Source organism: Electrona antarctica, assembly GCF_951216825.1.
Source record: "Electrona antarctica genome assembly, chromosome: 22".
NCBI classification, from domain to species: Eukaryota; Metazoa; Chordata; class Actinopteri; order Myctophiformes; family Myctophidae; genus Electrona; species Electrona antarctica.
The window spans coordinates 3,474,941-3,502,727 of record NC_136805.1 but is presented as its reverse complement, the minus strand read 5'-3'; the positions used below and the strand labels follow the sequence as shown (position 1 = coordinate 3,502,727).

Sequence of the window (27,787 nt, the reverse complement as noted above, 5' to 3'; positions counted from 1 at the left end):
CTCCAGTCCCAGGTTCATGAAGGTGTCTCCTCCTGGGATCTCTCTCTATAAAGATAAAGACCTACCCTCTCCAGTCCCAGGTTCATGAAGGTGTCTCCTCCTGGGATCTCTCTCTATAAAGATAAAGACCTACCCTCTCCAGTCCCAGGTTCATGAAGGTGTCTCCTCCTGGGATCTCTCTCTATAAAGATAAAGACCTACCCTCTCCAGTCCCAGGTTCATGAAGGTGTCTCCTCCTGGGATCTCTCTCTATAAAGATAAAGACCTACCCTCTCCAGTCCCAGGTTCATGAAGGTGTCTCCTCCTGGGATCTCTCTCTATAAAGATAAAGACCTACCCTCTCCAGTCCCAGGTTCATGAAGGTGTCTCCTCCTGGGATCTCTCTCTATAAAGATAAAGACCTACCCTCTCCAGTCCCAGGTTCATGAAGGTGTCTCCTCCTGGGATCTCTCTCTATAAAGATAAAGACCTACCCTCTCCAGTCCCAGGTTCATGAAGGTGTCTCCTCCTGGGATCTCTCTCTATAAAGATAAAGACCTACCCTCTCCAGTCCCAGGTTCATGAAGGTGTCCCCTCCTGGGATCTCTCTCTTCAGAGCGTTGAGCCCCTTCCTGATGTCCACCCTGCAGGGCAGAGGGAAACACAGTGGGACACAGTGGGACACAGGGAAACACAGAGGGACACAGTGGGACACAGAGGGACACAGTGGGACAAAGGGAAACACAGTACGGGACACAGTGGGACACAGTGGGACACAGGGAAACACAGTGGGACACAGTGGGACACAGTGGGACACAGGGAAACACAGTGGGACACAGTGGGACACAGTGGGACACAGGGAAACACAGTGGGACACAGTGGGACACAGTGGGGCAAAGGGAAACACAGTGGGACACAGTGGGACACAGTGGGACAAATGGAAACACAGTACGGGACACAGTGGGACACAGTGGGACACAGTGGGGCACAGGGAAACACAGTGGGACACAGTGTGACACAGTGGGACACAGTGGGGCAAAGGGAAACACAGTGGGACACAGTGGGGCACAGGGAAACACAGTGGGACACAGTGTGACACAGTGGGACACAGTGGGACACAGTGGGGCAAAGGGAAACACAGTGGGACACAGTGGGACACAGTGGGGCAAAGGGAAACACAGTGGGACACAGTGGGACACAGTGGGACACAGTGGGACAAAGGGAAACACAGTGGGACACAGTGGGACACAGTGGGGCAAAGGGAAACACAGTGGGACACAGTGGGACACAGTGGGACAAAGGGAAACACAGTACGGGACACGTGTTGACAGGGAATATACAGTAGGCAACATGTCAAAGGAACCAATCCAAGTAATAGTGAATAATGAAAACCTCTGGTGGCGCAGCAGACCCTGCCTGTATAAACCTCTGGTGGCGCAGCAGACCCTGCCTGTATAAACCTCTGGTGGCGCAGCAGACCCTGCCTGTATAAACCTCTGGTGGCGCAGCAGACCCTGCCTGTATAAACCTCTGGTGGCGCAGCAGACCCTGCCTGTATAAACCTCTGGTGGCGCAGCAGACCCTGCCTGTATAAACCTCTGGTGGCGCAGCAGACCCTGCCTGTATAAACCTCTGGTGGCGCAGCAGACCCTGCCTGCATAAACATATCTTACTAAGTTACTATTCACCTCGTTGAGTGAATGGCAGATTATGTAATACTGGCCGTGATATTGATCGCATTGCAATGCGTCGTGAGACATTTCTGCCGAGCGACGTCACCGTAACTTCAGCAAAATATAAATAAGGCATTAGGCTACAGGTGCAGGGGTCAGGGGTCATCAACATGGACTTAATGTGTCCGTGGCAAAGACTTGGTCTTGTCCGTGGAAAATGTTGGATTTAACAAACCATTATATTGTTGGTATTTTTGAGTGGTGCAACCACTCCAAGGAACAGCAATGTCCGTGTTCACCTATGTGTTCACCTAACTATGTCACTATGAGCACGAGTACCAATGAGTACCAATGACTACCAAAAGTGGTGCTGTTGTGCCAGAGAGAGAGAGAGATAGTGCTGCACTGCTGCCTGCTAATGAGAGACAGAGAGAGAGGGGGGGGGGGGGGGGGGGGTTGCACCACTCAGTTCACACGGGTGTGATTTTTATCATAAGATTCAGTTACTGAAAGTCAGTTGGTGCCTTGTATGGTTTCCTCCAGCAATCGGTGTGTGAATGGGTGAATGTAATGCACAATCTATGTAAAGCACCTTGGACAAAAGCGCTATATAAATGCACCATTTAGCTTAGTTTTCATTTATAGTTTCCATTTAGTTTTCGTCAGTGAAAAAAGGTAGTGTTGCACAAGAACATGCATTTCTTTGCCCACTATAGCTCGGTGTGGTTCTGCAGAGCCTGCAGGGGAAGTGGGTTTTCTGGTCAGATGTGATGTGACTGTCACGGGCGCTAAGGAGGCGTTAGTCAAAACTTGCACGTTGTCAGCGGAATGTCGCTGACACACAACCCGCAACAGGAACGCCAGCTCAGTGTCAACGCTGACGGGCTGTTTGGTTATATTTGTCAGACTCAAAACTAGAGGTCCTTCCTTACACAGTAAAATGCTCATTGCCAATGGATTCATTTTTTTTAGTTTTTTTTTTTTTTACACGGGTACAACGGGTATTGTATAGCCGGGTGGCGCATGGATCTCCAACTTCCATCGTTACCGACTCGGTGCTCTACAGCCGGGCACCGAGTCGTGTTTGTTCAAACCACGTGACTTCCATTGGAAAAGCATTGAGGCGGCCATCAAACACAGACAGAACACGGGACATGCGTTCTGTACATGCGTACGAGGCCTGTCAGCTTCATGATGGTGGAGGCTGTGAGGCAGCTTACCTGTTCTCTGTCAGCTTCATGATGATGGTGGCTCTGGAGCTGAATGTAATGAAGGACATCCTCAGCATGGGGCTGAAACAAAGCAAGAACAACAACATTATAAATACCAGACTGCCTGGTCAACCAATAACCATGACAAGAGGTCTAGCCTCGGAAACAAAAACAAAAAAAAGGCTGGGCGAGCCAACCTTGTATTTCGCAACAACCAATAACGTCGCTCCAACATTTGTGACGTCAATACACTTGTCCCTATCTTGCAAGCCGCCTTAGCCCACATGCCTAAAACTGTTTGAAAAGTATTTTAAAATTGTGAAAATGGCCGATCGTCGGCACATTGTGAGCTTGTAGACTGTTTTTCAAAATGCGCCACGTCTCTGTGTGCGTGAGTGTGTGAACGGTTATAAAATTCGACACATGCGGTCCACACACCCGCAGGGACTGCAGTGCCCGGCCTCGAGTCGGTCGGACCCACGGTTCTCCAGAACCACCACAAAAGGCTCTGGCCAGGCTCTGCCAGTGGGAATCCCCTCAGTGGGAATCCCCTCACCTGTGCAATTGCCAGCCTCTGCCTCAGCCAATTGAGGCTGCTCTGGGAATCCCCTCAGTGGGAATCCCCTCACCTGTGCAATTGCCAGCCTCTGCCTCAGCCAATTGAGGCTGCTCTGGGAATCCCCTCAGTGGGAATCCCCTCTGCCAGTGGGCCTAATCAGCCTAAACCTAAATCCACACAGTCCACTTTTCAAATTGATTACTTAACCACTCCACTTTTCACAGTGTCAGTTTGCACTCTTCACACACAGGCAGACAGACAGATACAGAGATCTCCATGTGGGACACAGACAGACAGTTAAAACGAGTGCTATGGCAAGTTGACAACGGGTATTATTAGGTTCCAAAGTTACTCAAGTAGGCCGGTGGTCGGCAGGGCAGGCACGTACAGGTCTAGTAGTATAAATAGCAGAAAGGTTTAGGGGGTTAGGTCCTAAGGCAAGATATAGGGCCCCAAATCAAAGAGTTACATGTTTCATGTATTGGAATTAATCTGGTCAAACTCCAGTTTGACCAGATGAAGAGCCTTGGCTCGAAACGTCGTCAATAATACACTTTTGGAGCAGATGAGTTCTCAGGTTCTCTTCTCTTTTTTTTATGTCACTTTTGAACCCATAGCATCTCCACTAATAGTGATGTGGGTATTTTACTAGTTTATGTTATTGGAATTGTCATTGTAAAGCTGCTCTACGTTTCTATGTCATGTTGTTTTGTGTACACAGACATGCACACACGGTCCATAAATAAATCCAGTGAGACGGTGGTGAGTCACAGAGACTCGAGAGGTTTGAGGTTTTGGCAGCCATGTTGTCCCCCAGACAGCTTGAGGTTGTGGCAGCCATGTTGTCCCCCAGACAGCTTTGACACTACATATAAACCACTTAGGACGGGAAGGGAACGCCGCATCTTTGTCGCTTATAGCTTTTAACAACTTTTAACCATTATTTTATACTGTATAGCTGTTGAAAAAATAGCAGATCTACTAGATCTGCTATTTTTTGAAAAGTCGTGAAAATGTGTTGCAATTCTTTGAAAATATATTCTTTCACGGCAAACGTTTTGAACTCATATCTTTGCTTCTGTGTGGGGGGGGGGGGGGTCCCTGGAACAACATATTCCAATTACATATAATGATAGGGGTCCTTGACATGAAATAGTTTGAGAACCACTGATATAGAAATATGTTTTTTTTTAGTATTTGGAAGACATTTTGTAGAATGTGGTCTCATGGGTGTTAATGGGATAAACCACTTGATATATCACAGTCATGCTTTGGATGAGGACACAAAAAACAAAAACAAAAAACAAATGTCAGCGTTTTTCTGGTGAAAAAGAAAAATGATTTGGATATACATGCAGGCAAAATAATGAAACACATTCACTTCAAAGACATGGGATTAAAGATGCACGCTTGAAGACAGCAATGCACGCACGCCAACACGCACGCACGCACGCACGCACGCACGCACGCACGCACGCACGCACGCACGCACGCACACACACGTCACATTGTTTGCCGAGCAGGGTTGTTTATGTTGATCCGTACCGTTTGAAGCTCACGGGTTGTTTGTACGGAAACGGCGACTTTAAAGACAGGCTGGATTCTCCACATGGACTTTGTGTCGTGAAAACGCAGGTGGCTGCCGTGGCTTTGTAAACCAAACGATATAATACCGCCCACGTCACTTCAATCCAGGCCATCTGGTGGACATGAATCTAGCTGGCGAATGTGTTCGTGAATAATATGTTTGTCATCGCTGTCAGGAGTTGATTAGATTTTTTGTAATTACTTGATTTGATTTGTAATGTGTGAATGAATTTATCATCGTTCTCGCCATAAACAACAAGCTGCAACAGACTGATGGAGTACTTTGGCAAAAAACAGAAAAAAAAAACAGGTTTGATTGATTGTGAACCCGGCACTACAATACCCATAATTCATTGTTGGTTTGTTTGCTGTTGCGGTGTTATGTAATCTGTAATGGTAATGTGAAGAATAGCAATGGTAAGTGGTTCAATTCCCAGTAGGAATGTTTATAGAGAAATTATTATTGTTCTATTATACGCTCCAGAAGGTCTAGGTATAATGGTAAAATGGTTGGTTCATGGTGTGGGTCATGACTGAAAGAATAAGGTCGCGAATACAAGCGGCCAAAATGAGTTTTCTTTGACGGGTGGCTGGCATCTCCCTTAGAGATAGGGTGAGAAGTTCAGTCACACGAGAGAGACTCAGAGTAGAACCGCTGCTCCTTCGCCTGGAAATGAGTCAGCTGAGGTGGTTCGGGCATCTGGTTAGGATGCCTCTCGGGCGCCTCCCTAGGGAGGTCCTTGACGCACGTCCCACTGGGAGGAGACCCCGGGGGGCAGACCAAGGCGCAGTTGGAGGAAATACATCGACTCACTGGCCTTGGAACGTCTCAGAATCCCCCAGGAGGAAGTCACTAATGTTGCTCTGGAGAGGGAAGTCTGGAGCACTCTGGTGGAGCTGTTGCCCCCGCGACCCGACTACGGATAAGCGGTTGAAGATGGATGGATGGTTTGTTCGGTTCGAGATAGCTCTGGTCCTACGCTCTAATTGGCCGTTGCAATGCCATTTAGAGCGATGATACCGATGACTTCCGGGGCTCGCATACATGTTGGCAATATCGGTAGAGGGCACAGTGGAGTAACTGTCAAAGTATTTTTTTCCGGTGGAAAAATAATCCCTTTCTGGCCAAAAAGTACCGTTTATACTAGCATACGTGTGGTGGGGGGGGGGGGGGGGGGGGGGGGGGGGCCTCAGAGTGCTTCCTCTAAGGAAAGTAGGCTTTCTAATGACACAACCCGCCTTGGTGTATTGGTGAGAAGCAAAAACGTTATTTTTATTTACACTAAATACGAAAGGCTGGTCTGCATTTATAGCGAGCCCCGGAAGTCATCGGTAACATAGCTCTAAAATGCAACGGCATTGGAGCTATGGACCAGAGCTAGGTTGGAGATAGTCTCAATACGTTGGCTCACACGGTTGTCAAATGCTTCCACTTAAAGGTTTCATGATATTCATTTTCATTTATTTTTTCATCACCTACAAACTGGAGTATGTGTGAGCCTTTACGCTCCACCCCAGCAATAGGCCTACCTCACAGCATTTCCCCGCCCCCTTTCCACGCCCCCTTTTGGAGCTAGTGGTGTTATTTTTTCTGCGGTCCATAGGCTTCCATGTTAAAAGAGGTATTTTCACAAGCCACAAACTAATGTTTTGTAAAGGTAAGGTGTATTCTACTTATTTGAGTTGTTATACCATTGTGTTTTCTTCATATTATTATCGGTCTTTGACATTTTAACATTAGGAAATGTACTTAGATTCTCCAGAGAAAAAAAGTGTAAATGCTAATGGTTAAATGACACCACTAGCTCCGGAAGGGGGCGTGGAAAGGGGGCTGTGAGATAGGCCTATCCATCTCCCAGGGGTCCAGCGCTTTGAAAAGGGGCCGAGACGCCCTCGCTCTCGGTCGATACCAACAATAAGCCACTCCGACCTACAGTATACTGCATAATCTAGTTATCGCGAGGTGCACTTACTGTAGGATCATGGTTCAATTGGCAGACTGTTAGCAAACTGAGATCGTGCGAACCTCAACCTCCTAGATTTGGAGCTTGAATAATTTGTCTTGGAAGGTACATAGATAAATAAATAAATTGTCTGTGCAAATCATTTATCACAAACAGATGAAAATGGACTCTGGAGGTTTGTGTTGTTTTCTCAAAATCCAATGTCACCGAAGAAGCCCAGCCAAATATGAATATTTTGACGTTGCTTCCGTTTTCCTTCGAGGGAGGCGCAGCGGCAGCCAACGGTTGACAGTATAGCAGGTCACATGGATGCATGCATGCGGTGCAGACAGAGCTGTGAGTGAGTTAGCATGTGTGCTAGCATGTGGCTCCAGAGACAGAGGATATGCTGTTTGGGACCGGGGTGAGTGATGTGCGCCGGGCCTGGCTTTCTCTTTAAGGGCATCCCAGGGCTCCGTGGACATTACTACTGTGGGTAATTTAGTCTTTTTACCTTCAGAAAGAAACATATTCCCCACAATGGAGCTTTAAATAATAGTCCAAGGATTCAGTGAGATGGTTCAACATGTTTGTTCAAATGTGACCAGAGGAGAAAAACGTATTATTTTTTTTCCCCCCAAAATGAGTTAATCGCACAGGCAGACTCTTCACATACTAGAGCATGTCTGAAATAAGTGTCAGAGATGAAATCGACGTGTAAATATGAAATAAATTCTTAAACATGTAGCTATAGTAATGTTAGAGACCACAGAAGTGAACCTTTCAAGCCTGTTTTCTCAACTCACTGTTTTCTGCAAGACAGGTCAAACTGAACAACCAATATGTCAATTTGAAGCTATGATTCCCTGCTTTCATATGACGTGAAGTAGCCTTGCCGAGCCATGAGGCCCATAGGGCAGGAGCCTATCTCCTGTTTCGGTAGCGTGAGGTAGCTTGATGTACAAGTACAGAAAGAAAATTCAAAAAATCCAATGGCATCCAATGGCAGTCCCTCAGTCAAATTTAGTCACATAAATTTTTGTCTTCTTACCTCTTGAACTTCTCTGCTGTTCTCCACAAATATGTTCTAACTAACATGTTCTAACTAACGGTTCAACATGTTTGTTCAAATGTTTGTCTGCTTACCTCTTGAACTTCTCTGCTAGGTTCTCCACAAATATGTTCTAACTAACATGTTCTAACTAACATGTTCTAACTAACATGTTCTAACTAACGGTTCAACATGTTTGTTCAGATGTTGTCTTCTTACCTCTTGAACTTCTCTGCCAGGTTCTCCACAAAGTAGTAGATTTCATCCCAGTGGTTCTTGACACTGCCAGACCTGAAAGACGGATGAAAAAATAATAATATACATATTAATTTAAGCACATTTAACCTTCCTAATTGGGCATATGCACGTATTGGCAAAACATTTCATAACATATTCACAAAATGTTCACATTTTCCACACAGAAATGAAAGCTATTTTCTGTTTACCTTTGTGTCTGTGTGATTTTGTTATGTTCTTTTTTGTTTGTTCTTTCTTTTGTTTTTGTTTTCTGTGATTCACATTTATGTTTGATTTATGTTCTGTCATTCATTATTTGGTGGAAAGACATTTTTTGAAATAAAAACAAAGAAATGAAATGAAAGCTATTTTCCCAAGGTCTCGACAAAGCATAAAATGGGGCTCGAGTGGTTAAATATCTTACGGAAATGATCATTTGCCAACATATTTGACCAGATTTGACTGAGAGACTGCCATCGCGCAAATTCCAGCTTTTCACCAGAGGAGAAAAACTATTTTTGTTTTCCCCCCCAAAATGAGTTAATAGCACAGGCAGAATCTTCACATACTAGAGCATGTCTGAAATAAGTGTCAGAGCTGAAATCGACATGTAAATATGAAATAAATGCTTAAACATGTAGCTAGGTGTAATGTTAGAGACCACAGAAGTGAACCTTTCAAGCCTGTTTTCTCAACTCGCTGTTTTCTGCAAGACATTACTCTATAAGCCATATCTCCAAAACTGGTGGGCCAAACTGAACAACCAATATGTCAATTTGAAGCTATGATTCCCTGAAAATTCAAAAAAATCCAATGGCAGTCCCTCAGTCAAATGTAGTCACATATGGTGCTCAAGTCAGGGACCAGCAGACTCTATACCACAGTGGTAGCCACACTAAATGCTGCTAAGAAATGATCCGTTGCTGAAATACATGTTTTATTGTGTTTTTAAGTACAATTGGGGTTTGTGCAATAACAGCTGCAATTACGTGTGCACCGTGCAATATATCATATATGGCATGTGCAATAGGGATTTGTGCAATAACATGAAGTTATTATGGTATGAAAAACTCAGGTCGATACTGCCAATGGAGAGGTTATCATTTATATTAAACTCTTGCTGACTTTGTTAGAGATTGGTCACCTATTGCAAGGTTTTTAAAAGAAGAATGGAAAAGAGTAATACCGTATGTATGGGTGTAACTGTATGAGAATAAGTTCAACTGTATGATGGGAGTATATACTTGACTGATACTTTTTTTGGTATTACTATTTGCTGGCATGTTGTTGATTCTGTCTTTTGTTTTTGTCTCCTTTTTGTACGTCTTTGTAATGTAATGCAGCATGTTTATAACTTTGAGAAAATCCAATAAAAACATTGAAAGAGAGAATAACATGAAGTACGGTTATGTGTGTTCTTGTTGTATTAGTTTTCATAGTTTTTATGTTCTTGGTTTTATGATGCACTGATCGGTTGGTCGTTTTAATTTCATTGTACTCGTTACAATGACAATAAAGATCTATCTACATTATTTATTTTTTATGTATAAAAACGACATACTGAACACTGTAGGGAGGTTAGCGTTTCACAGACAGCGCCACATAGTGGCGTGTAAACAAACTACTGCAGCACATCAGTAAAACAGCTCATCATTGGAGTAAAATGTCCAACTTTTGCTTTCTCTTGGGGGTGTCGGGCGTCTACTTTCATGGAAATGATGTTTCATGTTTTTGAGTGGTGCAACCACTCCAAGGAACAGCAATGCCCCTTATGTCCCAACCTATGTCCTAACCTATGTTATGAGTGGTGCAACCACTCCAAGGAACAGCAATGTCCCTATGTCCCAACCTATGTCCTAACCCGACTATGTGACTATGTCCGTTTAGAGCAGGGGTTCTCAACCCGTGGGTCGCGACCCCTCGGGGGGTCGCCAAATTATTTTGGGGGGTCCCCAAATGATTTTCAAAAAAATAATTTTCTTTTTGCAACTGAATGGCTGGAAAGTGGAAATGAAGAGTTTACATATAGTACACATAGTACATGCATACACCTTCCCTAATGATTATATATGGTTTCAGTATTTATTTATGGTGTATTGTCTCTATTATTAAGGTTATTGTAGCAGTCAATTTATATTGGGGGTCGGGAGGGGGCGGGGCGGGGGTCCCGAGACATTGCCAAAGCATTTCCGGGGGTCCCCGGCCAAAAAGGTTGAGAACCCCTGGTTTAGAGTACCAGTAGGGGCAAAAGTGGCGCTGTTGAAACAGAGAGAGATAGTGTTGCACTGTTGCCTGCTAATGAGAGAGAGAGAGAGAGAGAGAGAGAGAGAGAGAGAGAGAGAGAGAGAGAGAGAGAGAGAGAGAGAGAGAGAGAGAGAGAGAGAGAGAGAGAGAGAGAGAGAGAGAGAGAGAGAGGAGTTGCACCACTCAGTTCACACGCCATACGGGTGTGAGTTTTTATACTGAAAAGCATTGGACTTTAGATTTTGATTAGGGCACTAAATATTACATTTGCATTTGCAACAAGTAAAGAATAAAATGTTTCACTTAAACAGAAGAATACAATATATATTCAATTCCAAACTAAGATGTGCACACGCCTTCACGATCTTTCAAAAATCGAGTGCCACGCTGTACGAGCTTGTACATCTGTTATTTATCAACAGCTAAAGTTTAAAATAATGGTTAACGTGGTTACAAGCTATAAGGCGACAGAAGAGAAAAGACAAGTAGACTGACTCTCATATATGATCCTCACTGGCTCTGGCTAGCTATGAATGGATCCTTACGTTTTGCAGTAGTAATAGTGGGGCATTAACTTTTCTGGGCATTAAATATGGGGCATTATAACAACCTTCTGGGCATTAAACTTTCTAGGCATTTACGATTTTCAGCACAAACAAACACAGGATTCTGTGTCCAATCATACATCCACGTCGACCACCTCAACATGGTAAATTAGTATATTAGTAAATTATTGCAGCTGGGCTACCAGTCTTCTTTAGCCCATTCTGGGCGGGAACCCCTTTTGGTGTTTTAACCCATTCTGGGCGGGAACCCCTTTTGGTGTTTTAAGCATTATGTTATACTTTAGCTATTGAAAAATAGAAGATCTACAAGCTCATAGTGTGGCACCGAAAATGTAGTGCAAATCTTTGAATATATATTCTTTCAGAGTGAACGTTTTTAACTAAAATCTTTGCTTCTGGAGGGGTCCCTGGAACAACATATTTTCAGATGGGGGTCGGCGGCCAATTACATTTTGGGGGTCCTTGACATGAAAATGTTTGAGAACGACACATGGGTTTTTCAGAAACCTGTCAGGATTTAGAAGACATTTGTAGAATCGTTCCCAGGTCTAGTAGTGGAGCAACAGGAAAACACTTAGTCCTGCATTTTTGCCAAACACACACAAGGACCAAAGTCATTACACGCCTCCCAACTTAATGAGCCTGCAGTAAAGTTCAGCTGGGGGGGATTCAACAAGCCAAGATCTTCAGAACAAAATAATGATGCTAATAATGATGTTTCTGCTTTTCACACTTTATAGGCTTCAAGTGATTAAATTGTGTGTTTTTGTTTTTACGGCAGGGATAATGTTGTAATTTTCAGATGATGGATAAGAAACCACATTGTCCATTTATCCATTTGTAACTCAATAGACGGGTGCAAATGTAACCAAATGGACCCTCGGTTACATGTTGTAGCCTATACTCTCTTGGAAGTTAAATGAAAACTGAGGATTAAGATATTACAGTGTGTTGTACTTTGTGTACAACCCCTTTCTTCTATCAACTGTGGATTTAGTCGACTAAAATCTTGTGATATTTAGTCGAATAAAAGTAAAACATTCAGATGACTATGAAATGGGACTAAAACTAAATCAAGTTTTTATTCCAAAGACCTATGACTTATCATACAAATAACGGTAGAGGGTCGCACACACACCAAGACTGCATTTCAGTTCTTTTTTCTTGCATTCAGGACAGGAGACCAACGTTTGGGCTGTCCAGCCTTCATCAGTGTGACACACAGATGAAGGCTGATAGTCCCCTTTCAGGACCCAGACAGACTAAACACTGATGAAGGCTGGATCGTCCCCTTTCAGGACCCAGACAGACTGAACAGGGGGGGCGCAGAGATTAAAGCACAGGAGGTTCTGGTGGTGTGACTTGAAGGGGAGGGGGGGGGGGGTCCCGGAGGGCTGAGGAAATAGATGCCCCCCCCCCATGGGGGGGGGCATAAAACTGGACCAAAATGAAAAGGACTTCACCTCACGGCTGCCGTCCCTAATGGACCTGCTGCATGCATTCATTTCCGCTGCTGGGGGAGATGATGGATCAGGCGCATGTCTGTCTCACGTGAGTCATTTACAGTAGAATCATGTCTCCACGGTTGTGAGAGAGGCAGATTTATGTGTGTGTGCGTGTGTGCGTGTGCGTGCGTGCGTGTGTGTGTGCACACGCCATGCCTTCATTATGTGTGTGGTGGTGATCGTTAGCTATAACGAGCTAGCCAGAGACATGATGACACATGGGAGGAAACGAGCGAACCGACTGACTGAGGTAACTCATTAGGCCTCATACACACATATCAAACGCACATTAATGTGTTCTGTGTTTGATAGCCGCCGATTCAATGATGAATTGAAAACGGTGGACCCTCTTGTAAACAAGTGTAATGCTTGTTTATGGTGTCGTCCACTCACAGTTAACAGTTTTTGTATTGAGTTGTGCTTGAAATGTACTGTAATTCAAACTGTTAATAAATACTTAAAACAATCATTCAGCCTCAATGCTTTTCCAAAGGAAGTCACATGGTTTGACCAAACATTTGTGTTTGATTGGTGATTGCTGCCCCCTCCCCCATCAAACACAATATTTTGATCAAACCATGTAACTCCCATTGGAATTGCATTGTGACGACACAGACAGAACACAGAAAATGCGTTTGATATGTGTGTATGAGAACGCATGATCTCCCATTGTCCGGTGAAAATAAATCGGCTTGTCAGGTGAAAAGAAGCGTGGACTCCTCATGTATTGAAGGAAGCATGAGGTCAGTCCGTTGCTCTCCCCAGGTTAGCAGAGGGAGTATAGAGCGTTGCAGTCCCGCCCCCTGTCATGACAACGCCAGGCCAAGGAAATGGGAAATGATTCCCAATGCATTTTTCCCATAGACATTTCAAAAAAGTATTTATTTAAAGACGGTTACGCCGCGGACAAAGCCAACTCCAGTTGTGACAAATCATGACAACAAACACAATATTTTGGACCAAACAAATAATTACAAAGAAGAAAAACATAAAAAGTGTTGTAACCTGCCATTTTTCTTCTTTCTACTTCTTTTTTCGGCCCAAAAAATTGTGTTTGTTGTCATGATTTGTCACGACAAGAGTTGGCTTTGTACGACGCTTAAAAGGTCTTTAAATAAAAACGTTTTGAAAAGTCTATGAGGAAAATGAACGGGGAATCATTTCCTGGGCCCTGGTAGGGGGCGGGACTGCAAAGCTCTATAGAGCCCATGGGATTGCATTAGATAATTGACACTGGGTGAAATAAATGGGTTACAACATCGTGGGATAAAAATGATAAAAGTTAACAAAACAAGTGTTCCCCCAAAAAATGTTACTCCTTGGGAATTGGGACCACACAGCGCTGAGCAACGTTTTATTCCTGGGGATTTTACAGCTGGTGCAACAACGGCTCTTTTCTCACTCCGTTTGCACTGCACTAGGCTAAACTTTGGGCAGTTTTTAAGGAAAACAAATAACTTATAATAGGATAATTCAGCACCATCTGTCAACTGTCTTGAATACGCGATAAACCGTACAAAAGTATCGTCTCTTTCCACCATAGTTGATGTCATTGGAATCAGAGCTCTTTGATAGATTAGATGCTCTATTTTTGTCCCTTATCCCTTAAACTACTTTTTTTTTTACTATTTTGAAAAACATTTTTGAATCTTACTATAAATGTGCCACGTCTCTGCGTGCGTGTGTGTGTGTGTGTGTGTGTGTATGTATCGTTGTAATGCAACGTAACTCCAGAACCGTTCGCCCCACCAACTTAAAATTCGACACACGCAGTCCACACCCCCACAGGGAGTGCAGTGCCCGGTATCGAGTCGGTCAGACCCACGGTTCTCCAGAACCACCACAAAAGGCTCTGGTCAGGCTCTGCCAGTAGGTTTAGGATCCAAGATGGCCGTAGCACCAGGAGGGGGTGGCCTTACTGGGCTGCATTCACAGTCATTCAAGACACCTGTCTAGTGTTTGTCTTGTGTCTGTGTTTAATGGCCGCTCCAATGCATTTCCATAGAAGCCCATATGGTTTGACCAAACATTTTTGTTTGATGGGGGGGAGGGGGGCAGAACACATCCATCAAAGCTGTGTTCAGACACAAGTCAGGTGTCAGACACAAGGCAAGTGTCTTGAACGCAGCCCAGTAAGGGCATATGTCGACCCCGCCCGCTCACCCCCGCCCCACCCCCTCCTGGTGCTGTGGCCATCTTGGATACTAAACACAATATAAACAAATGGGAGAGGGGTGGGGCCGAGAAAGGCCCTTATTGAGGCTCAGCCAATTGAGGCTGCTCTGGGAATCCCATCAGTGGGAATCCCCTCTGCCAGTGGGAATCCCATCAGTGGGAATCCCCTCTGCCAGTGGGCCTAATCAGCCTAAACCTAAATCCACACAGTCCACTTTTCAAATTGATTACTTAACCACTCCACTTTTCACAGTCCGTTTGCACTCTTCACACACAGGCAGACAGACAGATACAAGAGATCTCCATGTGGGACACAGACAGACAGTTAAAATGGGTGCTATGACAAGTTGACAACAGGTATTATTAGGTTCCCAAGTTGCATCGCTCTCAAGTAGGCACGGTGGCCCGACGGGCACGTACAGGTCTAGTAGTTAAAATAGCCAATCTACAAGCTCACAACGTGTCGTTGTAGATTGGCTGGTTGAACTATAACAAATATATATTTTCAAAATAGTAAAAAAGTCAAAGTAGTTTAGGGGCCGGGGTTCCAGGTGGTCCCCAACTTGGACCCTTATTAGATATTTAACACTTTTTGCGAGCGTAACATGAATCCAAATGGTTTCCCCAAAATGTTGCCGTCATAAACAACACTGATATGAAACTGGTTGAAAATAAGCGCTCCAGAGTGCTATTCAATGCACCCTCCTGTACAACGACGGAAACAGAACACGTTGCACAACCAAAGGTCCATAAAAGCTGCTTTTAAGACATTTTGGGCGGGAACCCCTTTTGGTGTTTCAAGCCTTATGTTATGCTTTAGCTGTTGAAAAATAGCAGATCTACAAGCTCATAGCGCGGCACCGAGTGCCGCGCTATGAGCTTGTAGGTCTGCTATTTTTGAAAAATCGTGAACATGCGGCCCAAATCTTTGAATATATATTCTTTCAGAGTGAACGTTTTTAACTCAAATCTTTGCTTCTGAGGGGTTCCTGGAATAACATATTTTCAGATGGGGGTCGGTGGCCAATTACATATCATTTTTGGGGTCCTTTATTGAACACCACTAATACAGAAACATAGGTATTTCAGAAAACTGTCAGGATTTAGAAGACATTTTTTAAACTTCGACGTCAGGCCGAAATGGGTTAAGACATTACTTCAACGCGCTCGGCTTGCCAGTAACCAAGGCAAGATTAGACTATAACTGCCCCGCTCTGGAGCGCCTAATTTCCCTCTCTCTCTCTCTCTCTAATGTCTTTACAAGGTACACGATATGACGAAACTCCACACGAAACAAGAGCAAATGAATGTAGCCGACTCAGTCAGACATAATAACATGCATTGTCTCAGCTTCGTTTTCCCAGGCACTGCATGGTGGATACATTCTCAAGTAGAGAGGGTATGCGCATGCTTAAAGTGAATGGCACATCGAGTGGCAAATCGAGTGGCAAAGCAACATGCAAAGTGAGTTTAACATGGTTTAATGTTGTTTAATGCAATCAGATTGGACTTGTATGTGTGGATGTATGGGCTGTCAAGGCCAGAAAGTAGTTTTTTGCCACTCAGTAGGCATTCCTGCATAACTCCCAGGTTTGATGATGATGTCAAGCGCATACCCTCTGTTCACGAGTCAAAAGTCAGAAATCTTCTGAACTTTTCAAAAATATTGAACATACTGTATAGCAGATGTGCAAGCTTGCAACACGGCGTGCTGTGGCGCCTTGTGAGTTTGTAGATCGGCTATTTTCACTATGTTTTTGAAATGGGGGTTCATTCCTGAAATATGCTTGTAACTTTGGGTCCCAGGAGTGCATTGTCCATGTTGTCCATGTTGGTTGTTGGAGTCAAAACTATATTTCTATTTGAAATGTTATTGGCGTGCAATTTCCGTGGCTCAGTATTTGAGCCACAGACCACCATTTGATGACATTTAGCCTCTCAGACCACCGTTCCACGCTGTATTGAAGTTGGTACCATTAGGAGAGATAACAATAGGCTTGATGGCCCGGGTATCGGAGGAGACCTGAGGCTTTCTTCACCCTCCCAATGACTGATTGTGGGGGTTAGCAGAGATGGAGTACTTGCAGAGAGGCTGGGGAATTGGGAATTGGCTATACTAAATTGGGACTTGAAGGGGAGAAAATGTTTTTCTTTTTTCTTGAAGAGGCATGTTTTGCACAATAAGTCTTTCCATTATGTCTGCCCACGATCTCTTTGATTCATACAGTAGGCTACATTTGTTTACCTCAGTCACTGATACTAAATCTGATATTTTATTTTTTCTATGAACCTGTGACTATGAACCTGTGACTGTTATAAAACGGAAATAAAAAGATTTTGAAAAGAAAGGAGAGATAACAATAATAGCAAACGTTGATCAGAATAACAATTATTCTGATTTAACTCTTGAGAGCGGAAATTAAATTGTACACTCTCGAGGGTTAAAGATCTATAGGGGTCCATTTGGTTACCAGCTCTCCCATCATTTAGCTGCATGGGGACCACCTGGAACCCCCTCAAGGACCACTGGTGGATGCACCGGACCACCGTTTCAAATCCACTGATGTAGACAAAAAATAAACGCTAGGAGACAGTTTTCCCAGCCGTGGGAGTCAGAGACTTAAATTCTTCCCGTGAAATTAATCTCCGGTCTCATTTTATTTGGCTTGTACACTACTCGAGCTTGTATAAGGATGACTCCTGCACTGTTGAAATCTAAAACGGATCCTAATTTCTTCCCACATTGCTTGTGTTTCTTTCACAAAGTCTGTAGTAAGTATAGCCTTGCCGAGCCATGAGGCCCATAGGGCAGGAGCCTATCTCCTATAGTCTATAGGAGATAGGCTCCTGCCCTATGGGCCTCAGCCTATCTCCTGTTTCTGTAGCGTGTCTCGTGAGGCAGCTTGATGTACAAGTACACCCCCTGGACATGACGCTAGTATGTCACACAGGGACTTACCCCCAATCCAATCCTGAGTGTCAAGCAGGGAGGCACTGGGTCCCATTTTTAGAGTCTTTGGTATGACCCAAGCCGGGGATTGAACCCAAGCCCCCAGTGCAGCTCTCCAACGTTGAAGCACTGGGGCCTAGTGGTAAGAGGTGGGACTGCAGACAAACCCGTGGAGTTATGGCGAGGAAACCCCGTGCAGCTGGGGTTTAACATTTAGCGACCGTTTGCACTTCCGCATTTTGGACACCAACGCCACTGAGCAACTTCCACTGAAATGAATAGCGGAGGGGCGGGGCTATCGCTCCGGTTCAGTCTCTATCCTTTTAATACTCTATGATTGAACCCTGATCTCCCAGTCTCAGGGCAGACACTCTAACCACAAGGCCACTGAAAGATTGCATCAGTCTGCCCGACGCCGTTACCACGGTTACCCCAGCGACACACACTGTGTACTTCCTGCCCTCTTAATGTTGCTTTATTTTCATCATTTCATGTGTTTCTTCTTATTCTTTCATTCTTATGGAAACGCTTTGCCCCACGTTGCAAGTTCAAACTTGTCCTTTAATCTCCGACCTGTATGACCTTAAAGGGGGTGAACCAAAACGTTGCCCTCGAAGCATTTCCCTGCAGTTGTCGTTGTTGTTGTAGCGGTGAGGCTGCAACACACATCAAAGGACCTCGACCTGTTCGCTTAACGGTGAGGCTGCAACACACATCAAAGGACCTCGACCTGTTCGCTTAGCGGTGAGGCTGCAACACACATCAAAGGACCTCGACCTGTTCGCTTAACGGTGAGGCTGCAACACACATCAAAGGACCTCGACCTGTTCGCTTAACGGTGAGGCTGCAACACACATCAAAGGACCTCGACCTGTTCGCTTAACGGTGAGGCTGCAACACACATCAAAGGACCTCGACCTGTTCGCTTAACGGTGAGGCTGCAACACACATCAAAGGCCTCGACCTGTTCGCTTAACGGTGAGGCTGCAACACACATCAAAGGACCTCGACCTGTTCGCTTAACGGTGAGGCTGCAACACACATCAAAGGACCTCGACCTGTTCGCTTAACGGTGAGGCTGCAGCACACATCAAAGGACCTCGACCTGTTCGCTTAACGGTGAGGCTGCAACACACATCAAAGGACCTCGACCTGTTCGCTTAGCGGTGAGGCTGCAACACACATCAAAGGACCTCGACCTGTTCGCTTAGCGGTGAGGCTGCAACACACATCAAAGGACCTCGACCTGTTCGCTTAACGGTGAGGCTGCAACACACATCAAAGGACCTCGACCTGTTCGCTTAACGGTGAGGCAGCAACACACATCAAAGGACCTCGACCTGTTCGCTTAGCGGTGAGGCTGCAACACACATCAAAGGACCTCGACCTGTTCGCTTAACGGTGAGGCTGCAACACACATCAAAGGACCTCGACCTGTTCGCTTAACGGTGAGGCTGCAGCACACATCAAAGGACCTCGACCTGTTCGCTTAACGGTGAGGCTGCAACACACATCAAAGGACCTCGACCTGTTCGCTTAACGGTGAGGCTGCAACACACATCAAAGGACCTCGACCTGTTCGCTTAACGGTGAGGCTGCAGCACACATCAAAGGACCTCGACCTGTTCGCTTAACGGTGAGGCTGCAACACACATCAAAGGACCTCGACCTGTTCGCTTAACGGTGAGGCTGCAACACACATCAAAGGACCTCGACCTGTTCGCTTAACGGTGAGGCTGCAACACACATCAAAGGACCTCGACCTGTTCGCTTAACGGTGAGGCTGCAGCACACATCAAAGGCCTCGACCTGTTCGCTTAACGGTGAGGCAGCAACACACATCAAAGGACCTCGACCTGTTCGCTTAGCGGTGAGGCTGCAACACACATCAAAGGACCTCGACCTGTTCGCTTAGCGGTGAGGCTGCAACACACATCAAAGGACCTCGACCTGTTCGCTTAACGGTGAGGCTGCAACACACATCAAAGGACCTCGACCTGTTCGCTTAGCGGTGAGGCTGCAACACACATCAAAGGACCTCGACCTGTTCGCTTAACGGTGAGGCTGCAGCACACATCAAAGGACCTCGACCTGTTCGCTTAACGGTGAGGCTGCAACACACATCAAAGGCCTCGACCTGTTCGCTTAACGGTGAGGCTGCAGCACACATCAAAGGACCTCGACCTGTTCGCTTAACGGTGAGGCTGCAACACACATCAAAGGACCTCGACCTGTTCGCTTAACGGTGAGGCTGCAACACACATCAAAGGACCTCGACCTGTTCGCTTAACGGTGAGGCTGCAACACACATCAAAGGCCTCGACCTGTTCGCTTAACGGTGAGGCTGCAGCACACATCAAAGGACCTCGACCTGTTCGCTCCTGGCCTTTTAAAATATAAAAGCTGACTAAGCAGTGAGGAGGACAAGACCTTGCAAACCAAACAAAACAAAAAAAATACCTCAAAATACACTTCACGGCGCTTCGGGAGGAGGGCGAGGAATGTGGAGGAAAATGTGCTGCGTAAACACAAGCAGTCTCTAACATGCAAGATATTGAACGCACGCACACATGCACGGCCACGCACGCACGCACGCGCGCGCACGCACGCACGCACGCACGCAGTCATCCACCCACACATGCAGACAGACTGAGCCCCTGGCCGCGGGGAATGGCAGAGAGGAGCCAGCATTTCTTCAGGGGGTGAAGATTGTTCCATTACAGCGACGGACTAGAGGAAAAACACAGCATGTGTGAGTGTGACATGTGTGAGTGTGACTGTGTGCACACACACGCACGTGTGCGCACACACACACGCACACACACACACACACACGCACACTGTGTACACTGTAGATCCATACACACACACTTATCCACATACAAGCGTAAAAACAAGCACATCATATACATTCAGAGATGTATTTGTATTTGAAATACATGCCCTACACGAATGCATGCCCTACATCCAAACTACATCTCCCACACACACACACACACACACACACACACACACACACACACACACACACACACACACACACACACACACACACACACACACACACACACACACACACACACACACACACACACACACACACACACACCAACTTGCAGTAATGTCAGTATTTGGTCTGACATCGGGGTGAATCTGAGGACTCTCCTCTCGTGGGTTTTTCCCACTGCTGATGTGTTTTATTTCTTTGAGTCACCGTGTTGTGGTTGAACGGCTGTGTCCGTTCTGAGGTGTGGTCGCTGCTCTTAAACATTTACTTAAACCCATTCAGGACGGGAACCCCTTTTGGTGTTTTAAGCCTGTTATACTTTAGCTGTTGAAAAGTAGCAGATCTACAAGCTCTGCTAATGTGGTGCAAATCTTTGTATATATATATTCTTTCAGAGCAAACGTTTTTAACTCAAATCTTTGCTTCTGCATGGGGGGTGCCTGGAACAACATATTTTCAGATGGGGGTCTGCGGCCAAATACAGATAATTCTGGGGGTCCTTGACATGAAAAAGGTTGAGCACCACTGACATAGAAACACAGGTTTTTCTGAAAACTGTTTTTAGAATCGGCCTCAGGTCTAAATTGGTACTTTGAGTATACAATTTAAGGTGTTTAAGTACTTGAGTATTTCCAATTTCCAGTACTATTACTTCTGCTCAGCTACACGTCTCGGATGATCCAAACATTGTACTTTTTACTTTACAAAAATAATAATGTGGGTACTTTTTGCCCACCAATGGGTCTAGTCACGAAGCCGTGGGACCAGCCCCCGGGCCGTGGGACGACTCCCGGGCCGTGGGACCAGGGGCCTAGCTTGCAGTTTTCCCCCCATCACCTGTCCAAACACGTTCAGCGGTGTGGAGGAAGTGGGCTAATTTTCTCGTGCGTTGCTTGCAGGCCCTGCGATGAAAACGCTGCATGCGATGCGGCATTTTCTTCTTCTTCGTATTCTTTTTTGATCTAATTTTAATGGTCTGAGTCAAGGGCCCCGGTCGCCCCCGAAGTTCAAAGATTTTGGGGTTTGGCTTTGGGGAGAGCAGAGCGGTCTCGTTTTACCACGAGTTGATTATTGCCCATATTCTACCATACATGTATAGCTGTCTATGTGACATACATACCATACATGTAGCTGTCTATGTGACATACATACCATACATGTATAGCTGTCTATGTGACATACATACCATACATGTAGCTGTCTATGTGACATACATACCATGCATGTAGCTGTCTATGTGACATACATACCATACATGTAGCTGTCTATGTGACATACAGACCATACATGTAGCTGTCTATGTGACATACAGACCATACATGTAGCCGTCTATGTGACATACAGACCATACATGTAGCCGTCTATGTGACATACAGACCATACATGTAGCCGTCTATGTGACATACATACCATACATGTAGCCGTCTATGTGACATACAGACCATACATGTAGCCGTCTATGTGACATACATACCATACATGTAGCTGTCTATGTGACATACACACCATACATGTAGCTGTCTATGTGACATACATACCATACATGTAGCTGTCTATGTGACATACACACCATACATGTAGCTGTCTATGTGACATACATACCATACATGTAGCTGTCTATGTGACATACATACCATACATGTAGCCGTCTATGTGACATACATACCATACATGTATAGCTGTCTATGTGACATACACACCATACATGTAGCTGTCTGTGTGACATACATACCATACATGTAGCTGTCTATGTGACATACATACCATACATGTATAGCTGTCTATGTGACATACATACCATACATGTAGCTGTCTGTGTGACATACATACCATACATGTATAGCTGTCTATGTGACATACATGTAGCTGTCTATGTGACATACATACCATACATGTATAGCTGTCTATGTGACATACATACCATACATGTATAGCTGTCTATGTGACATACATACCATACATGTAGCTGTCTATGTGACATACATACCATACATGTATAGCTGTCTATGTGACATACATACCATACATGTAGCTGTCTATGTGACATACATACCATGCATGTAGCTGTCTATGTGACATACATACCATACATGTAGCCGTCTATGTGACATACAGACCATACATGTAGCCGTCTATGTGACATACAGACCATACATGTAGCTGTCTATGTGACATACAGACCATACATGTAGCCGTCTATGTGACATACAGACCATACATGTAGCCGTCTATGTGACATACATACCATACATGTAGCCGTCTATGTGACATACAGACCATACATGTAGCTGTCTATGTGACATACAGACCATACATGTAGCTGTCTATGTGACATACAGACCATACATGTAGCCGTCTATGTGACATACACACCATACATGTAGCTGTCTATGTGACATACATACCATACATGTAGCTGTCTATGTGACATACACACCATACATGTAGCTGTCTATGTGACATACACACCATACATGTAGCTGTCTATGTGACATACACACCATACATGTAGCTGTCTATGTGACATACAGACCATACATGTAGCTGTCTATGTGACATACATACCATACATGTAGCTGTCTATGTGACATACATACCATACATGTAGCTGTCTATGTGACATACATACCATACATGTAGCTGTCTATGTGACATACATACCATACATGTAGCTGTCTATGTGACATACAGACCATACATGTAGCTGTCTATGTGACATACATACCATACATGTAGCTGTCTATGTGACATACATACCATACATGGAGCTGTCTATGTGACATACAGACCATACATGTAGCTGTCTGTGTGACATACATACCATGCATGTAGCCGTCTATGTGACATACATACCATTCATGTATAGCTGTCTATGTGACATACATACCATACATGTAGCTGTCTATGTGACATACATACCATACACTATTAGATGCATGTAGCTGTCTATGTGACATGCATTGATTGATGATCGTGCGTTCCTCTGCCAAACACTACTCGTCTGCTATCCACATTTCCCCTCAATAGGACAATGCTGCAGCGTTTGAGCTCAGCTGACCTGAAGTGACCTGAACTGAACTTGAGTCTTGACTGGACTAGAGACTGAAGAGAACCGGACTGGTCACCGTGAGGGCTTTAAGCAACTAGTCGACTATTCAACTAGTCGACTAGTAAATCCACTAGTTGACATTGTTGGAACTATAGGCCTAGTTGACTAGGCCTCAAGATCAGCTAGGATGCTATATTATAAACACCAATGTACAGTTTTTAAATGTAAAAAAAAAAGGTACATACAACAACTAGGCAACTAGTCAACTAGTAAAAATCACTAGAAGTGAAAGCCCTAGTCACCGGACTATAGACTGGACTTGTATAGTGTCCTGGATTAGATTAGACTGGATTGGACTGGATTTGAAAATGGAATGGGTTGATTAAGTTGATTTGAATTGAAAAGAACAATCCTGAGCTAAACAGAGCTGTTCCCCCAGGCCACTACAACAGAGCTGTTCCCCCAGGCCACTACAACAGAGCTGTTCCCCCAGGCCACTACAACAGAGCTGTTCCCCCAGGCCACTACAACAGAGCTGTTCCCCCAGGCCACTACAACAGAGCTGTTCCCCCAGGCCACTACAACAGAGCTGTTCCCCCAGGCCACTACAACAGAGCTGTTCCCCCAGGCCACTACAACAGAGCTGTTCCCCCTAAACAGAGCTGTTCCCCCAGGCCACTACAACAGAGCTGTTCCCCCTAAACAGAGCTGTTCCCCCAGGCCACTACAACAGAGCTGTTCCCCCTAAACAGAGCTGTTCCCCCAGGCCACTACAACAGAGCTGTTCCCCCTAAACAGAGCTGTTCCCCCAGGCCACTACAACAGAGCTGTTCCCCCTAAACAGAGCTGTTCCCCCAGGCCACTACAACAGAGCTGTTCCCCCTAAACAGAGCTGTTCCCCCAGGCCACTACAACAGAGCTGTTCCCCCTAAACAGAGCTGTTCCCCCAGGCCACTACAACAGAGCTGTTCCCCCTAAACAGAGCTGTTCCCCCAGGCCACTACAACAGAGCTGTTCCCCCTAAACAGAGCTGTTCCCCCAGGCCACTACAACAGAGCTGTTCCCCCTAAACAGAGCTGTTCCCCCAGGCCACTACAACAGAGCTGTTCCCCCAGGCCACTACAACAGAGCTGTTCCCCCAGGCCACTACAACAGAGCTGTTCCCCCAGGCCACTACAACAGAGCTGTTCCCCCAGGCCACTACAACAGAGCTGTTCCCCCTAAACAGAGCTGTTCCCCCAGGCCACTACAACAGAGCTGTTCCCCCTAAACAGAGCTGTTCCCCCGGGCCACTACAACAGAGCTGTTCCCCCAGGCCACTACAACAGAGCTGTTCCCCCTAAACAGAGCTGTTCCCCCAGGTCACTACAACAGAGCTGTTCCCCCTAAACAGAGCTGTTCCCCCAGGCCACTACAACAGAGCTGTTCCCCCTAAACAGAGCTGTTCCCCCAGGCCACTACAACAGAGCTGTTCCCCCTAAACAGAGCTGTTCCCCCAGGCCACTACAACAGAGCTGTTCCCCCTAAACAGAGCTGTTCCCCCAGGCCACTACAACAGAGCTGTTCCCCCTAAACAGAGCTGTTCCCCCTAAACAGAGCTGTTCCCCCTAAACAGAGCTGTTCCCCCAGGCCACTACAACAGAGCTGTTCCCCCTAAACAGAGCTGTTCCCCCTAAACAGAGCTGTTCCCCCTAAACAGAGCTGTTCCCCCAGGCCACTACAACAGAGCTGTTCCCCCTAAACAGAGCTGTTCCCCCAGGCCACTACAACTCAACATATGGTCTCTGTCATGCAGTGTACTTGGTCACATATTATGTCCAAAACTGTAACTTTTCAGGATTCAAATACGAAAGAAGCAAAAGTATCAGATCGACAAAGCTCGAAACGTGTCCACTCGTGGAGCTGTTAAACATTTGATGCTTGTGTGTGACACTGTTAGTATGATCAAGTAATTAATTTACCAAGAGAGTTTTAATATGGACTTACATGTAGACCTCGTGTTTTTCTTTTACAAACTTCGGGGAAATAATACTCCTCCTCAGTCCTCATAGGTTAATCAATTTAGGCCTGACGTCGAAATAAAAAAAACGTTCGCTCTGAAAGAATATATATTCAAAGATTTGTGCCACCTTTTCACGATTTTTCAAAAAATAGCAGACCTACAAGCTCGTAGCGTGCCACCGAGTGGCGCGCTACGAGCTTGTAGATCTGCTATTTTTCAATAGCTAAATAACATACATATGGACATACATGTAGGCCCAGAAACAAGCTGTTCTGCCCAGAAACAAGCCATGTGGATGTGAGGAGGGTGATGTGATGTGAGGAGGGTGATGTGATGTGAGGAGGGTGATGGAGTGCTTTGTGAACCGAGGGAGGGAGGCTGATGTGCACCATTACCACTTAGACGTTAGACAGACCGTGTCCGGGATGACTGTAGCCATGCCTTCTGCTTTTTGCTGACTCTGTGAGAACGCAGCCGTGCGGGTTTTGGCCCAGAAACCATGACTCAAAGGATGTGAGAGTTGAGCAAAGACGGCAGAAAGGCACAGTAACAAGAGATGTTTTTTTTGTTTGTTTAGTTTTTTTTATTCGACCTGAGCTGAGCTGCACAATCTTAACTTAGACACTGAAGTTAAATCTGACACTATTGGGGGATGCCTTCTCTTTCTGTTTGTCCACACAAACCCTGGGTTCTGTGAGCCTGTTTGTCCACACAAACCCCTGGGTTCTGTGTGCCTGTTTGTCCTCACAGACCCTGGGTTCTGTGAGCCTGTTTGTCCTCACAGACCCTGGGTTCTGTGAGCCTGTTTGTCCACACAAACCCTGGGTTCTGTGAGCCTGTTTGTCCACACAAACCCTGGGTTCTGTGAGCCTGTTTGTCCACACAAACCCTGGGTTCTGTGTGCCTGTTTGTCCACACAAACCCTGGGTTCTGTGTGCCTGTTTGTCCTCACAGACCCTGGGTTCTGTGAGCCTGTTTGTCCACACAGACCCTGGGTTCTGTGAGCCTGTTTGTCCTCACAGACCCTGGGTTCTGTGAGCCTGTTTGTCCTCACAGACCCTGGGTTCTGTGAGCCTGTTTGTCCACACAAACCCTGGGTTCTGGGAGCCTGTTTGTCCACACAGACCCTGGGTTCTGGGAGCCTGTTTGTCCTCACAAAACCTGGGTTCTGTGAGCCTGTTTGTCCTCACAAAACCTGGGTTCTGTGAGCCTGTAGGTCTACACAAAACCTGGGTTCTGTGAGCCTGTAGGTCCACACAAAACCTGGGTTCTGTGAGCCTGTTTGTCCTCACAAAACCTGGGTTCTGTGAGCCTGTTTGTCCTCACAAAACCTGGGTTCTGTGAGCCTGTAGGTCTACACAAAACCTGGGTTCTGTGAGCCTGTTTGTCCTCACAAAACCTGGGTTCTGTGAGCCTGTAGGTCTACACAAAACCTGGGTTCTGTGAGCCTGTTTGTCCACACAAACCCTGGGTTCTGTGAGCCTGTTTGTCCTCACAAAACCTGGGTTCTGTGAGCCTGTAGGTCTACACAAAACCTGGGTTCTGTGAGCCTGTAGGTCCACACAAAACCTGGGTTCTGTGAGCCTGTAGGTCCACACAAAACCTGGGTTCTGTGAGCCTGTAGGTCCACACAAACCCTGGGTTCTGTGAGCCTGTTTGTCCACACAAACCCCTGGTTATGTGAGCCTGTTTGTCCACACAGACCCTGGGTTCTGTGAGCCCGTTTGTCCTCACAAACCCTGGGTTCTGTGAGACTGTTTGTCCACACAGACCCTGGGTTCTGTGAGCCTGTTTGTCCACACAGACCCTGGGTTCTGTGAGCCTGTTTGTCCACACAGACCCTGGGTTCTGTGAGCCTGTTTGTCCACACAAACCCTGGGTTCTGTGAGCCTGTTTGTCCACACAAAGCCTGGGTTCTGTGAGCCTGTTTGTCCACACAAACCCTGGGTTCTGTGAGCCTGTTTGTCCACACAGACCCTGGGTTCTGTGAGCCTGTTTGTCCACACAAACCCCTGGTTCTGTGAGCCTGTTTGTCCACACAAACCCTGG

At 45.8% G+C, this 27,787-nt stretch overlaps 2 protein-coding genes across 3 annotated transcripts in view; one reads left to right on the top strand and one right to left on the bottom strand.

Moving 5' to 3' along the window:
- vps35l (VPS35 endosomal protein sorting factor like) overlaps positions 1 to 27,787 on the top strand; it is a gene marked incomplete at its 3' end in the record, with an annotated part of 249,115 nt that overhangs the window by 176,621 nt on the left and 44,707 nt on the right. The window lies entirely within an intron of this gene.
- The window catches only part of antxr1c (ANTXR cell adhesion molecule 1c), a 104,665-nt gene that overhangs the window by 46,823 nt on the left and 30,055 nt on the right, over positions 1 to 27,787 (bottom strand). For both annotated transcript variants that reach the window (XM_079492759.1, XM_079492760.1), the window contains exons 2-4: positions 8,223 to 8,294; positions 2,873 to 2,944; positions 542 to 623 (exon numbers count right to left, since the gene is read on the bottom strand). In XM_079492759.1, the coding sequence (XP_079348885.1) occupies positions 542 to 623; positions 2,873 to 2,944; positions 8,223 to 8,294 (226 nt within the window). The remainder of the gene's footprint in view (positions 1 to 541; positions 624 to 2,872; positions 2,945 to 8,222; positions 8,295 to 27,787) is intronic.